This window comes from Moschus berezovskii, chromosome 17, assembly GCF_049115385.1.
Source record: "Moschus berezovskii isolate FMDL1 chromosome 17, NW_MosBer_1.0, whole genome shotgun sequence".
Taxonomy (NCBI): domain Eukaryota; kingdom Metazoa; phylum Chordata; class Mammalia; order Artiodactyla; family Moschidae; genus Moschus; species Moschus berezovskii.
In genome coordinates this window covers 65765669-65779292 of record NC_142476.1, presented here as the reverse complement: position 1 = coordinate 65779292, position 13624 = coordinate 65765669, and the positions used below count along the sequence as shown (strand labels likewise).

The 13624-nt window shown below is 45.4% G+C and overlaps 1 protein-coding gene across 5 annotated transcripts in view; it reads right to left on the bottom strand.

Annotated features, from left to right (window-relative positions):
* Positions 1 to 13624, bottom strand: part of SUSD4 (sushi domain containing 4) — a 142029-nt gene that overhangs the window by 34471 nt on the left and 93934 nt on the right. For all 5 annotated transcript variants that reach the window (XM_055419830.2, XM_055419831.2, XM_055419832.2 and 2 more), the window contains 2 exons: positions 4516 to 4689; positions 87 to 275 (listed from right to left, as the gene is read on the bottom strand). In XM_055419830.2, coding sequence (XP_055275805.2) covers positions 87 to 275; positions 4516 to 4689 — 363 coding nt within the window. The remainder of the gene's footprint in view (positions 1 to 86; positions 276 to 4515; positions 4690 to 13624) is intronic.

Below are 13624 nucleotides of genomic sequence, written 5' to 3'. Positions count from 1 at the left end.
TCGTAATTTCTCAGCTCCTCACCTCCTATGGAAACCTCCACTTTAATAAGCCAAAATTCAACTTCCACAAGGATAAGATGTGTTACCTTCCAGAGCAAGGCACCGGGGTGGGCTGGACGACCAGATAAGGTTGTGCAAGCATTCAAGATACTCTGACCCCTCGAGTTTGAATCCAGGGAAGCAGTGATAGGAGATGACAGTTCCCACTGGGAAAGAGGTCTGGAACTCAGAGATGTTCACGTAGCCATTAGAAGAGGCAAGTGGTCTCAGACAGCCTGTGACGTGGGAAAGGCAAGGGTGAGTAACTTTATGAGGTTACCTTCATATACCTGAAAGACAAAGCGCTATACATCTTTTGGATTCCCCCGCTGTACACGTGGCACAGTCTCTGAGGACTGCGTACCTTGGTCTTCTATGCTCAGACCTCCTTATCTCTGTATTCACTCTCTTTCTAAAGCAGGCATTTGCTTTTATAGTTGCAAGTGGCTCCAAGAGGGTCAGACCGGTAGGGAAGAAGTAAAGGGAGGTGTGGCTGAGGCTCAGGAACCCCTGGCTGGTGGTCCCAGCCCTGGCTGCTCATTAGAATCACCTGAGGAAATTTTTAAAAACACCAATAGCTGGCTCTGTGCCCAAGGCTGATGCACAGCCTGGGAACCCCTATCTTTTTTTAAAGCTCCCCAAGTAACCTTCGAGTGGCCATCAGGGCTGAGAACAACTAATGTGCCACAGAAATAAGAGACATTCCAACCGTTTCAGCAGGTGGTGGCTTGAGAATGTGTGTGTGTTAGTCTTTCAGTCATGTCTGACTCTTTGTGGCCCCAGGGACTGAGCCCACCAGGCTCCTCTGTCCGTGGAATTCTCCAGGCCAGAACACTGGAGTGGGTTGCCATTCCCTTTTCCAGGGGATCTTTCTGACCCAAGGATCAAACCCAGGTCTCCGGCATTGCAGGCAGATTCTTTACTATCTGAGCCACCAATATTGGGATGCAAATTGGATTCCAGGGCAACAACTGATGGAATAGACACCTGCCGGACACAGTGCAATGAAAATTTTGAAAAATCCAGCTGTGTTTTAGGTGAGCTAGGAAAGCAGCAGGTAGGGCAGTGGTTCTCAAACTTGAGAGTAACTCAGAGAGAGGGCTGGTATGGGACAGGCTGCTGGTCCCCACCCCAAGAGCTGCTGGTCCATTGGGTCCATGCGGAGCTCAAGCATCGGCACGCCTAAGGGTTTTCAGGTGCTTCCGCTGTGGCTGCTGCTGGGGGCACCAGGCTTTGTGCAGACCTGCTACAGCGAGTCTGTGCACAGAATTCTGTGTGCCATCTGAGCACGCGTGAGACCTGGATGCCTCCTTCTGTAAATCGGTAGCTGCCTTTTTGTCCTGAAGCCTGTGCAGCCCAGTGGAACATTCCCCGTGGTACAGCATCCCTCTTGGTGTGGCATCTGCTGTGATCATGGAGTTTCTTATTGGCTTCAGCAGTTTCACTGGAGGGAATAATGACTCTGCAGAGCTGGTGCTCTTCCCAGAGAGAACTAATTGTGTGTGAAGTAAATAACGGATAATGGGAATATCTACTTTCCCTTCCAATCACCAAGTACAAAATATATCGTGCACGCACAGCAGCGAGTGATGGAATTCCTCTCCTAAGCTGACTTTGTGGCATATTACAAGTGACAGAGAGGCTCTGTGAACCTCTCTTGAGTGAACTGTTTGGGTCAGTGCCCCAGAATGTGACATCCATATCAGGGCAGGACCAGAGTGAATGAGGGGGTACAGAATGCAGAAGGTATTCACTCTGGGGCTGTGCCAGTGTCAACCTGCCCCACTGCAGCCTGGTATCCCAGAGCCCCGAAGACCCCAAAGACCCCAGAGATCCCTGCTCGGAACCTGACACACTCAGGATGGACCAGATCAGAAACACGGGGTGTTAGGCAATTCTTTCTGGAAATCCCAACAGCCTTAAATTATTTTTTTTTAATTTTCAAAAAAATTAGTTTTTGGCTGACCACACAACATGTGAGATCTTTGTTCCCCAACCATGGATCGAAACTGCACCCCTTGTATTGGAAATGCAGAGTCTTAACCACTGAAGTTCCGAATAATTTTTTTTTTTTTAGCTGAAAACTGACAGTGTTCATGGCAAAAGAGAAATGGGGGGAGGGAAGCTGGCAATCAGGAATAAACAGAATAAATAAGACAAGCAAATCAACACAAACAGGGAAGGTGTTAGAACTCCTGAGCAGGGTTCAAATGAGTGAGCACAGGACGGTGCCCATACCCACTCCTGGGGAGGAGTGCAGTTCTAAGCTACCCACATGGATAACTGCATCCCCTAAGTAAAAAACTGACTCTGACTCACAGGGAGAAGGAAGCATCACCTAAAAAACAAAGTTCCTGGGTGGGGGTGGCAGTGGCGGGGAAGGGCCTTGGGACAGTCCCCCACCCAACCCCAAAAGGAGATGGTAGTGGGTGTTGTAACATGTGCAGCTAATCAGAGAAGGAAAACTATGCCACTCTTGGTTTCTGACAGCCTGTCCTAAAAATACAGTAGAAAACTGGCTTCGACTCAATAGGTGAATGCGATTTCTATTTGCACTCTGAGATAATAGAGAGAAGGCTCCTCAGGCTTTAACTCCTGGATCTATAGGTGCAAATAAAAATTACAGGATGAAATGTCACTCGAAGGGCCAATTATATTCCCCCCAGGGACTCCAGAGGTGTCAGACTCTCTACAGCAACCCTGCTGTGTCTGTGAGGATGGGAGGTGAGGTGCAGGGCCTGGAAGGGGGATCAGGGCTCAGACCAGGGGCACCTCCTCTGTGGGGACCAAAGGCTCTGAGGAGGGATGAAGATGGCCATAGGCTGTACTGCTCTCAGAAGAAGCACACCTCTCAAGATTAGCAGCCAGCTCATTTGTTGTTGCAAAAAAAAAACAAAAACCCATCAAAGCTGTGTTAAGGACTGAGATGTAGTAAGGGGTGGTGGGGGGGAAAGGGGTCCCAGACAGAGCAAGAAAAAGCCTGCACTTGAACTCCTGATGATGACACTCCAAGATGTCTATCACCATAGGGCATTGAAAAAACAAAATCACTGGGGCAAAAAGAACTCCTAAAGAAGCATCTGTATTTACGTGACATAAAAGGAAATGGAAAGTGTGGGAGAACCAAATGAAAAGTGGAAAATGTAAAAGCAAGAAGGGCTTGGAGTCTGAAATAATTATCTTGGTTTGGATATCGCCGCGGGACCGGAACGAAGCAGTGGTTAACAAAGTTCATTTGGATAAACAGCCCCACCTAAAAGACGGCTGATGATTCTAAGGAGAGTCTCTGACAAATAAATCACATGTCTCCTTTAACAAGGTAACGCATAACAGCTCAACACAGGAAGTTTCGGAGGCATGCCGGAAGGTGAAGACCTGGACTGTCTTGGTCCATCTCATCCTGAAGCCTTTGTTTCTTCAAGGGGCCGTGGCTCTTAAGCTCTCGCATGAGGAAATGATTTATTTCCAACTATGGGGCGTGCAAAGCAATATCAGAGTCTGCCAGTAGTGATTTCCAAGCAGAAAGTTGACATCCGCCTCAACTTTAACATGCCAGTGCTTTTCGTGCAAATAAGGCTGCTTGCCCTATCCCTTGGATGATGAATTATGCATGGGCTTCTTGGTCCTTTGGTCCAAGTCACATGTCAAAAAATAAAAATCAGAATTAATGTGAACTGGAGGGCTTATTTTCACAAACAGGGCCCTCTGTGTCGGCCCAGGCAAATTTAAAAAATGCAAGAGGATAAATATTCACTGTCTGGTTTGGATGAAATTTGAATTTGATTATTTTCCTGCTCCTCATGCATTATAAAAAAGGATAACATTATTAAGAGAAAATGGCCTCTGTAAGATTGGCTTTAAATATATTCATACCATAACCAAAATCAGTATAAATGCTCTGTTATTTCCATTAAATATACAATAGTTCATCATTGTGTTCACAAGCCAGTTACAAAGCTCCTAATCCTGCAACTACTTTTGGTTTCTTAGAATAAAGGAGACAGCCAGCATTCTAAAGAATAAAGTATTTTCCATTTAAACTTTTAAACTTAAAGCTGGGTATAGGGAGCTAGAGAGAATCACAGGGATAGACGTGAAGATTCCAAAAACAGAGCTTTGGTGATCAGAGTGCAGAATGGCTGAACCATGGTGTGTGCATGACTCTGTTTCCCTTTGTCACTTGCCGGCTTCCCAGGTGGCTCAGTAGGCAAGAATCCACCTGCCAATGCAGGAGATATGGGTTCAGTCCTCGGGTTGGGAAGATCCCCTGGAGGAGGGCACGGCAACCCACTCCAGTATTCTTGCCTGGGAAATCCCATGGACAGAGGAGCCTGGCAGGCTACAGTCCATAGGGTCGCAAAGAGTCGGACACGACTGAGCGACTAAACAACTGCCATCTTATTAGAGAAACGTGCACTTGATCTGAAGTCGAGTCTCAAAGCAGAGCTGAGAACCACAGCCTCCATCTGCCCCTACCTTGACAGATGGGCAGATTGTCCCACGTCCCGTCATCACGACATAATGAAACCACATTGTACAGGCTGGGGTACCGGATCTTGAATCCTTCATGACAAGTGATGATTAGCTTATCTCCATGTCTGTATGTCTTGTTATGAATCTCAGCATCTTCAATTTGTGGGATGCGGCAATCTGCAATTGTGCAAAAAGGATACATTATTTTTGGAATTCAAAGCCATTGTGGTTCACAACTTCACAAGAAAGCTCTTATTTTCAGACTTGGTCTCGACCTACACGGCAATCTGATAAACGGTTCCTTATTTATCGTTAAGGCTCAGGTCCCAAGGACAAGCAGTAGAAGCTGCAGAATCTTCTTCACAGAGAAACAGGAAAAGGAGTTGTGGGTGCAGAGGTCCAAGCCCAAAAGGAACCTGGTTTTCTGCCTGCGACACTTCCCACCCTACAGCTGAGCTTACAGATAATTCTGGAAATGAGTCAAGAAAGACCAAAGCTGGGGGTTCACCTGAACTGTCCGGCGGGTTGCCCACTTGGTGGTGTCTGTGGACGGTGCAGAGCACCAAAGAGCCTGGCTGGCTGGTCTCACCCAGTTCTGCTGCCTCTGCCTCGGGGGCCAGGGCCAGGGCCTGATAAGGAACAGCAGGGGGCTGATAAGAACAGCAGGGGGCTGAGCTGTGGCTGTACTGGCTGTTAGCATTTCCCATCCACCTTATCTGTTTTTAAAAAGATAATATTGAATAAATAGAGCAGCACCTATCACTGCCACTATCACAAAGGCTCAGAGGAAGCAGCTACTGTCTCCTACAGAGTCAGTGCAGAAGCTAATCATCACTTGTCATGAAGGATTCAAGATCTGGTACCTCGACCTATTGGAAAAGGAAATGGCAACCCACTCCAGTATCCTTGCCTGGAGAATCCCATGGACAGAGGAGCCTGGCGGGCTATAGTCCATGGGGTTGTAAAGAGTCGGACATGACTGAAGCGACTTAGCACAGACACAGCACATTCCAACCTATACAACGTTGTTTCTTTATGTTGAGAAGATGGAATGTGAGACAATCTGCCCATCTGTCAAGGTCGGGGCAGATGGAGGCTGTGGTTCTCAGCTCTGCTTTGACTTCTGCTCTGGGAGGGGAACAGCTATGGCAGGAGTCAGGGGAAGGGCAGTGAGGGGATCAGCAGCCCATGCAACAGGATGATTAAAAGATACAATAGAACTAGGGACTACTCTGGTGGTCCAGTGGTTAAGGATCCACCTTCCAGTGCAGGGGATGTGGGTTCAGTCCCTGGTCAGGGAACTAAGATCCCACATACTGTGGGGCAACTGAGCCCGTGTGCAGCAACTAGAGAGAAGCCAGTATGCCTCAATGAAAGACCCTGCATAATGCAACTAAGACCTGTTGCAGCCAAATTAAAAAAAATAAATGAACAAATAAAACTAATCGGTGGGCAATCATCTGCTTCTAACTCTGTCTACCTCCAGTTTATCTTGTGGGACACTCACTCTGCGCTAGCAAGTTGCAATCCTGCTCCTTCTGGCCCCTCACTCTAAACACCACCCAACTAATTCCATCTGGATTTTGTTTTTGTTGTTGCTGTGATTTGTCGTTTGTTTTTTTTTTACTGGAGTATAGTTGATTCACAAAGCTGTGTTAGTTTCAGGTGTACAGCAAAGCGAATCAGTTATACATATATATGCATCCTTTTTCAGATTCTTTTCCCATTTAGGTTATGACAGAATATTAAGCAGAGTGCTATTCAGTGCCTTCTTGGCGGTTTTCTATTTTAAATATAGCAGTGTGTATACGTCAATTCCATCCGACGATGTCACTCAGGTCACCATGTGTCTCTTTCCATCTCCTGTTTAAAGTCTCTGATTTTACATGCATACATGCTTATAAGCATGAGCTATCTATCTCTACTTTTAGAATCAGGTAGATGAGTTATATTCCCATTTTTGTTTCTTAATTTTCTGAAACAAGGCAAAATTTAAAAACAGCATTTTGAGGATCTTACAAACTTCCTCCAGAAATTTTTCAATGGATTTCTCAGCCACTCCCGAAAGCCTGTTGCTGCTGCTGCTGCTGCCAAGTCACTTCAGTCGTGTCTGACTCTGTGCGATCCCCTAGAAGGCAGCCACCAGGCTCCCCCATACCTGGGACTCTCCAGGCAAGAACACTGGAGTGGGTTGCCATTTCCTTCTCCAATGCATGAAAGTGAAAATGAAAGTGAAGTCGCTCAGTCGTGTCCGACTCTTAGCAACCTCATGGACTGCAGCCTATCAGGCACCTCCGGCCATGGGATTCTCCAGGCAAGAGGACTGGAGTGGGTTGCCAGTGCCTTCTCCACCCAAAAGCCTACTGAATCCAGAATAGTTAGGAATAGTATTCATAAGAAACCTGAGTTTCAAGTTCCTCTAAGCTTTGAACTGTCAGCTCTCAGGCAAAAAATCCCGGGAACTCTGATGCAGGGACTGGCTGGAGGAGGACCCTGGGGGCTGGGAATTGGGGGCTTTAAAAAGAGCATTTCATGGGGGCTATGCTGTGGGTTTGGGGCTGGGTTTACTGGGAGCACTCTGACAGCAACGGACTCCAGAAAACAGAACATCAGTGACAGGAAAGCCTCGGGCAGAAAAGGGTCTCCCAGGCAGATGAGGGACCTGGCAGCTGGGAAGGCAGGGGTGGTGGCCGTTCAGCAACCCACATGGGTCATCAGAGTCCAATACTCGTGAGCCCAGCTCTGCCATGACCTCAGCCCCCCTTCCCACCATGAGCTTGAGAGCAGGGACTATGCCACTACTTCCTATGACGTTCCTTCCATGCTTCCAGACCTCTGTACACACCTGGGGAGGAAAGGCTGAGAGGGGCCATGGAGACCTGAGAAGTGGATTCTTTCCAGGCTGTGACAGCTAAGCCTCCCCTTGATGAGGAGGAAACCCATTATCAGCTCTTTCCTTTGCCTCTGGATTCAACAGAGGGAGTCTTGGCTGGAGAACTGGGTTCTGGTTTCAATTTTACCTCTTCAGTTTTGCATGGAAAGAGTTTTTCAGGCTAAGGAAAGAGCTTTTCTAACTGTTCATGTTTTTATACAAGAATAGCTGAATTCCTCTCAAATTAATCCCAGAATAATCATGACTGGCGCATTCATGTGTGCTCAGTCGCTTCAGCGGTGTCTGACTCTTTGCGACCCCATGGACTGTAGCCCACTAGGCTCCTGTGTCCATGGGATTCTCCAGGCAAGAATACTGGAGTGGATTGCCAGGCCCTCCTTGAGGGGATCTTCCCAACGCAGGTATCAAAACCCACTTCTCCTGCACCTCCTGCATTGCAGGCAGATTCTTTACTGCTGAGACACCCGGGGAAGCCCAATCATGACTGGAGACACAGATAACTGACAGTTCGGCACACCACTGCAGCCTTCTTCTTAATGGAAAATGTGAATTACATTTTTTTCAATATCGCTCTGCAGAAATTATTCACAGCAAATAAAAACACATTTATCAAGGCATCCGTCTGTAGAATCTGGGCTGTAAATAGATCCTGTGGTAGTAATTTATATGACTAAACAACTATTTTCATGATTGATTTAAAACTTCTTCAAGAATTAACCGGTATACTCAGGAGGTGATCAGCTAGCAGCAGTAAACCCAATGGATGGGAATGGCCATGTGGCTGTAGTAACATGAGGACACTGGCTGACCAGAAGTGGAAGCACCAAACCTTGTTTCTGAAGGTGGTTACGCTGCATAGTAGTCTATAGTATAGAACGCTTTGAACTTCTAATTAGAACATCTTGTTTCCGCAGGCAGGAGCCAGGGACTAGAGGTTCAAAGGGGATTCACTGCCTTCCATATGCCAGTAATTTATGTACTCGACTCAAAGAAGAGTCAGCACAGGGAGTGATGCAGGACCAATTTACCACTTGAGGTGATCCCCGTATTCCCTGGGGAGTCAGTGGAAGTTTGGAGTTTAAACTCCACCATGGTAGAGAGACCACGAGCAGCTGTGCTCTACATGTAAAGACAAAACTCAAATAGACCAGTTCTAGGCAAATGGCAACCCACTCCAGTGTTCTTGCCTGGAGAATCCCAGGGAAGGGGGAGCCTGGTGGGCTTCCGTCTATGGGGTCACACAGAGTCGGACACGACTGAAGGGACTTAGCAGCAGCAGCAAAGCCTACAGAGAAGGCAATGGCAAGCCACTCCAGTACTCTTGCCTAGAAAATCCCATGGATGGAGGAGCCTGGTAGGCTGCAGTCCATGGGGTCGCTACGAGTCAGACATGACTGAGCGACTTCACTTTCACTTTTCACTTTCACACATTGGAGAAGAAAATGGCAACCCACTCCAGTGTTCTTGCCTGGAGAATCCCAGGGACAGGGGAGCCTGGTGGGCTGCCGTCTATGGGGTCACACAGAGTCGGACATGACTGAAGTGACTTAGCAGCAGCAGCAAAGCCTAAACTAAACCATGATAGGAGAAAATTCTGTCCAGAGCTTTTCTAATTTTTTTTTTTTTAATCCAGAATATCTGGCACCTAGTCCTCCCACTGAAGGAGAGTGATGTAGAAAGAAAAAAAGCATCTGGAAAAAGTCCCAACCCATCAGTGGTAGCAGTCAACAACTCTAGTCCTTATTTTTATGGAAAGAAACATACCAGGATATTTAGTCTCTGAAAAGAAACACACACATCTTCATCAATTCTAAAGTTTTCAATAGAAATAACACAATTTTCTATAGCACAAATGCATTCAGCCAACACAAAGAATTTGTAAAAGCAACTGCAAAAATATTGTTATCAAAGACTGTGAAAAGAAGGTCTATCAATAACTGATTCTATTGAGTAGAATCAGGTCAAGAATCAAGACTTTCGTCTACAGAGTATCAATGGGCACTTTGGAAATATAACTTGAGGGGTTATCAAAAGCTTCCATGCCTGAAATCCTCTTTCACAAACCTACAACTATCATTATTTTTGTGTCCTGCTTCTAGTGACAATGAGGATTTAATATAATAAATAAATAAAAGAGTGGACAGAAGACCCTAAGGCAGCCCTACACATGTATAACCATGCACAAATCAATTGATTCAATTAGTTGCAGAGAGCAAAGTCCTAAAGGATGGAGCAGTAAAAAGAAAGAGGAATTTCAAGGAATATGTGCCATATTTTAAGATTTATTTTTCTTTAAAATGTTGGTTGGGGTGTTATTGGTAAAGAACCCACCTGCCAATGCAGGAGATGTAAGAGACACAGGTTCAACCCCTGAGTTGAGAAGATGCCCTGGGGGATGGCATGACACTTTTCTAACATTCTTGCCTGGAGAATCCCATGGACAGAGGCGCCTGGTGGGCTACATACAGTCCATAGGGTCACAGAGAGTCAGACACGACTGAAGCGACTTAGCAAAATGTTAGCTATATGTGAAAACAAATCTGATTCTTTAAAATGACAAATTTCTGCATCAATATGCCTGCCAAAGTGTTCACAGAAGCATGAATACATGATACACACTTAGAGATTCATAATTCCTTTTAGCATATTAAAGGCTCTGAAAGCTTTGCTGTAAAGAATTCTACTGGATCTAGTTTAAGCCAGCATTTGTGAAGCTTATTATTCATCCATCGATTCATTCATTCATTGAGTTATTGAGCATTTACTCTAGTCCTGGTACATCCTAGGTGTTGAGGATAGGGGAAAAAAGTCAAGAATTTTACTCTTATGGCATTTGTATGGCAGGAGACTCCTTAACAGGCAAATTATCAGGTAAGTGAGCTAGAAAATAATAAGCAGTGATCACTGCTATGATGAATACATAACAAGGTAATAGAACAGGGACTGACTCAGGGACTCCTTTAATTTGGGAAGACAGGAAAGGCGCCTCTGAGGAAATGACATTTAGTAACCTGAGATCCAATGACAAGAAGAATCCAATCATGTGTGGACTGGGGACAAGAATATTTCAGGCGGAGGGAACTGCCACTACACAGGCCAGGAGAGAGTTCAGTGTCCTTAAAAACACAAAGGAAAATCAGAGTGCCTTGAATATAGTAAGCGAGAGTAAGACAGAAAGGTCAGATCACGTAGGGCCTTGTAGATAAGGACAGGGCATTTGTTTTTACTTCAGTGTGGTGGGAACTCCTGGACTTCTAAAGCATGGGCCATGACACGCTCTGTATCTTGTGGGTACGTGCAATAAGGGGCTGGCCTTGCCCAAAGAGGGTTCTGGCTTTTGCCCTCAGCTCCTGGGAAGTAACCACTAAGTCCTTGGAATGTGCAATCTGAGATGAGTATCTTTTTTAACTGGAGCTTAAAGATTGAGGGCAGGAGGAAAGGGGGATGACAGAGGATGAGATGGTTGGATGGCATCATCGACTCAATGGACATGGATTTGAGCAAACTCCAGGAGATAGTGGACAGAGGAGCCTGGTGCGCTGCAGTCCATGGGGTTGCAAAGAGTCGGATACCACTGAGCGATTGAACATCAACAGTGTGATTTGGCCAGCCAGGGAACATTGGCCCATGCAGGTACCAGCTCTACTTTGGAAAGAACTGGAGATGCACAAATGGCCAACCATGTCTACATGACCAAGCTCCAGTTAAGATGCTGGACACCAAGCCTCGGCGAGCTTCTCCGGTTGTCAATACTCAACGTGTATTGACACACACGGTTGCTGGGGAACAGGCACTGTGTGTACAGCTCACTGGGAGGACGACTGAAAGCTCATGCCTGGTGCCTCTTGGACCCTGTGTGCCCCTCTCCCTCAGTTCAGTTCAGTAGCTCAGACGTGTCCGACTCTCTGCGACCCCATGAATCACAGCACACCAGGCCTCCCTGTCCATCACCAACTCCCGGAGTTCACTCAAACTCATGTCCATCGAGTCAGTGATGCCACCCAGCCATCTCATTCTCTGTCGTCCCCTTCTCCTCCTGCCCCCAATCCCTCCCAGCATCAGAGTCTTTTCCAGTGAGTCAACTCGTCGCATGAGGTGGCCAAAGAATTGCAGTTTCAGCTTTAGCATCAGTCCTTCCAATGAACACCCAGGATTGATCTCCTCTAGAATGGACTGGTTGGATCTCCTTGCAGTCCAAGGGACTCTCAGGAGTCTTCTCCAACACCACAGTTCAAAAGCATCAATTCTTCGGCGATCAGCTTTCTTCACAGTCCAACTCTCACATCCATACATGACCACTGGAAAAACCACAGCCTTGACTAGACAGACCTTTGTTGGCAAAGTAATGTCTCTGCTTTTTAATATGCTATCTAGCTTGGTCAAAACTTTCCTTCCAAGGAGTAAGCGTCTTTTAATTTCATGGCTCTCTCCCTAGATAATGTTAATCGGTGTCCTTTCACTGTCATACATCACAATAGTGAGTATCATTAGTCCTTCTGGTCAATTACTGAACCTGAAGATGGACCTGGGGACTTCTAAACTTGTGACTGCATTCAGAGTGATAGTCTTGGGGACCCTTGCACTTGCAGTTGGTTTCAGAGGTGATGGTGGTTTGGGGCTATCTACTAACCTCCCCCAGAATCACAGCTGTGTATCCGTGTCCACATCTCTGCTGTACTACAGAACTCCTGTTCCATGCAATAGTGCTTAGAGAACACTGTTCTGACCACCATCATTTACTTGGAATAGAATCAACTGCAGCTAATGATGTCATCATAAACCAGCAACATGAGAAAAGCAGAGGCAAGAGTTGGTGCTATTCAGAAAGGAGATGACTGGAGACAGTGGGTTCTTCATAGAAAAGGGGCACCACCATGTGGGTAGTTTTGCTTTGGGAGCAGTGCTAGCTCAGGCTGTTTCTTTCTTTTTTGTAGGATACTGACTCTGACAAAAACAGAAGACACCCCAGGACAGAGTACTCAAGACCATGTGGCTGTCAGCTGAATGTTAAAGTGGAATTATCATGAGGCCATCCTTAAAACCTCTGAGAAGAAGGCATGTGGAAGAGAACTGCATGGAGTAATGTTATTATAAATTAGCATGTTTCTTGTACTCTGTGTTTTCCTTTGATCTATAGACTGGTATATTTTATTTATTTGTGGTGGAAAAAGGCAATTAGTATCTGTTATTTAAAGTATTTATATTTAACACTTGGATAGTAATTCTTTCTACAGAATTAGATAGTGGAAAGATAGTAATTCTTTCCACTCTGAAGGACTCAGACCATTACACATGTCTTTTAAGCATACATAGAATATTTACAAAAATTGACCATACTTGGGTCATAAAGAAAGAACACATTTCAAAACACTGAGACTATAGAGTATGTTTTCTGGTCACAGTGAAATAGAATTGACTACAGCCATCCCTCAGTATCCATGGGGCACTCATTCCAAGTAAGACCTCCTCCCCCACCCCATGGACACCAAAACCCACAGATGCCCAAGTCTCTTATACAATATGGTGAAACATTTGTATACAACCTACACACATCCTCCTGTATACTTCAAATCATCTCTAGACTAACACAATGTAAATTACATGTAAATAGTTGCAAATAATTATATGATAATATAAAAAAGTAAGCCTCATAATGCAAGAAGATATTTTTAGCACATACAATCAATGTAGGGCTTGTATTCAGTACATGTAAAAAAAACTCAGTATATATAAAAATCAATGAGAAAAAGACAACTCAGTAGATAAATGGGCAAGTGAATTGAATAGGCACTTCATAAAAGAGGATAACAAGGTGTTCAATAAATATACAAAAAGGTGTTTAACTTCCTACTCACCAGGAAAACCACAAGCTACCATTAAATACCCACCAGTGTCTAAAATACTGATAATGCAAGTGTTGGCAAGGAGTAACTGGGATTCTCACACTCTGTCGCGGGAGTGTAAACTGGCACAACCACTTTGGATAATGGCAGTACTTATTAACGCTAAAACACAGGTATATCCGACAATCCAGCATGTCCAATCTTAGGAGTATATCCAACAGAACGTGGATATATTTATTCACCAAGAGGTGTGTTCAAGAATGTTCACAGCAGCCCTATTTGCAACAGACCCAATCGGAAAAACATTAAATTTTCATCAACATCAAAGTGTTCAAATATTGTCTATTCATATAATAGAACACGTTGTAGCAAAGCC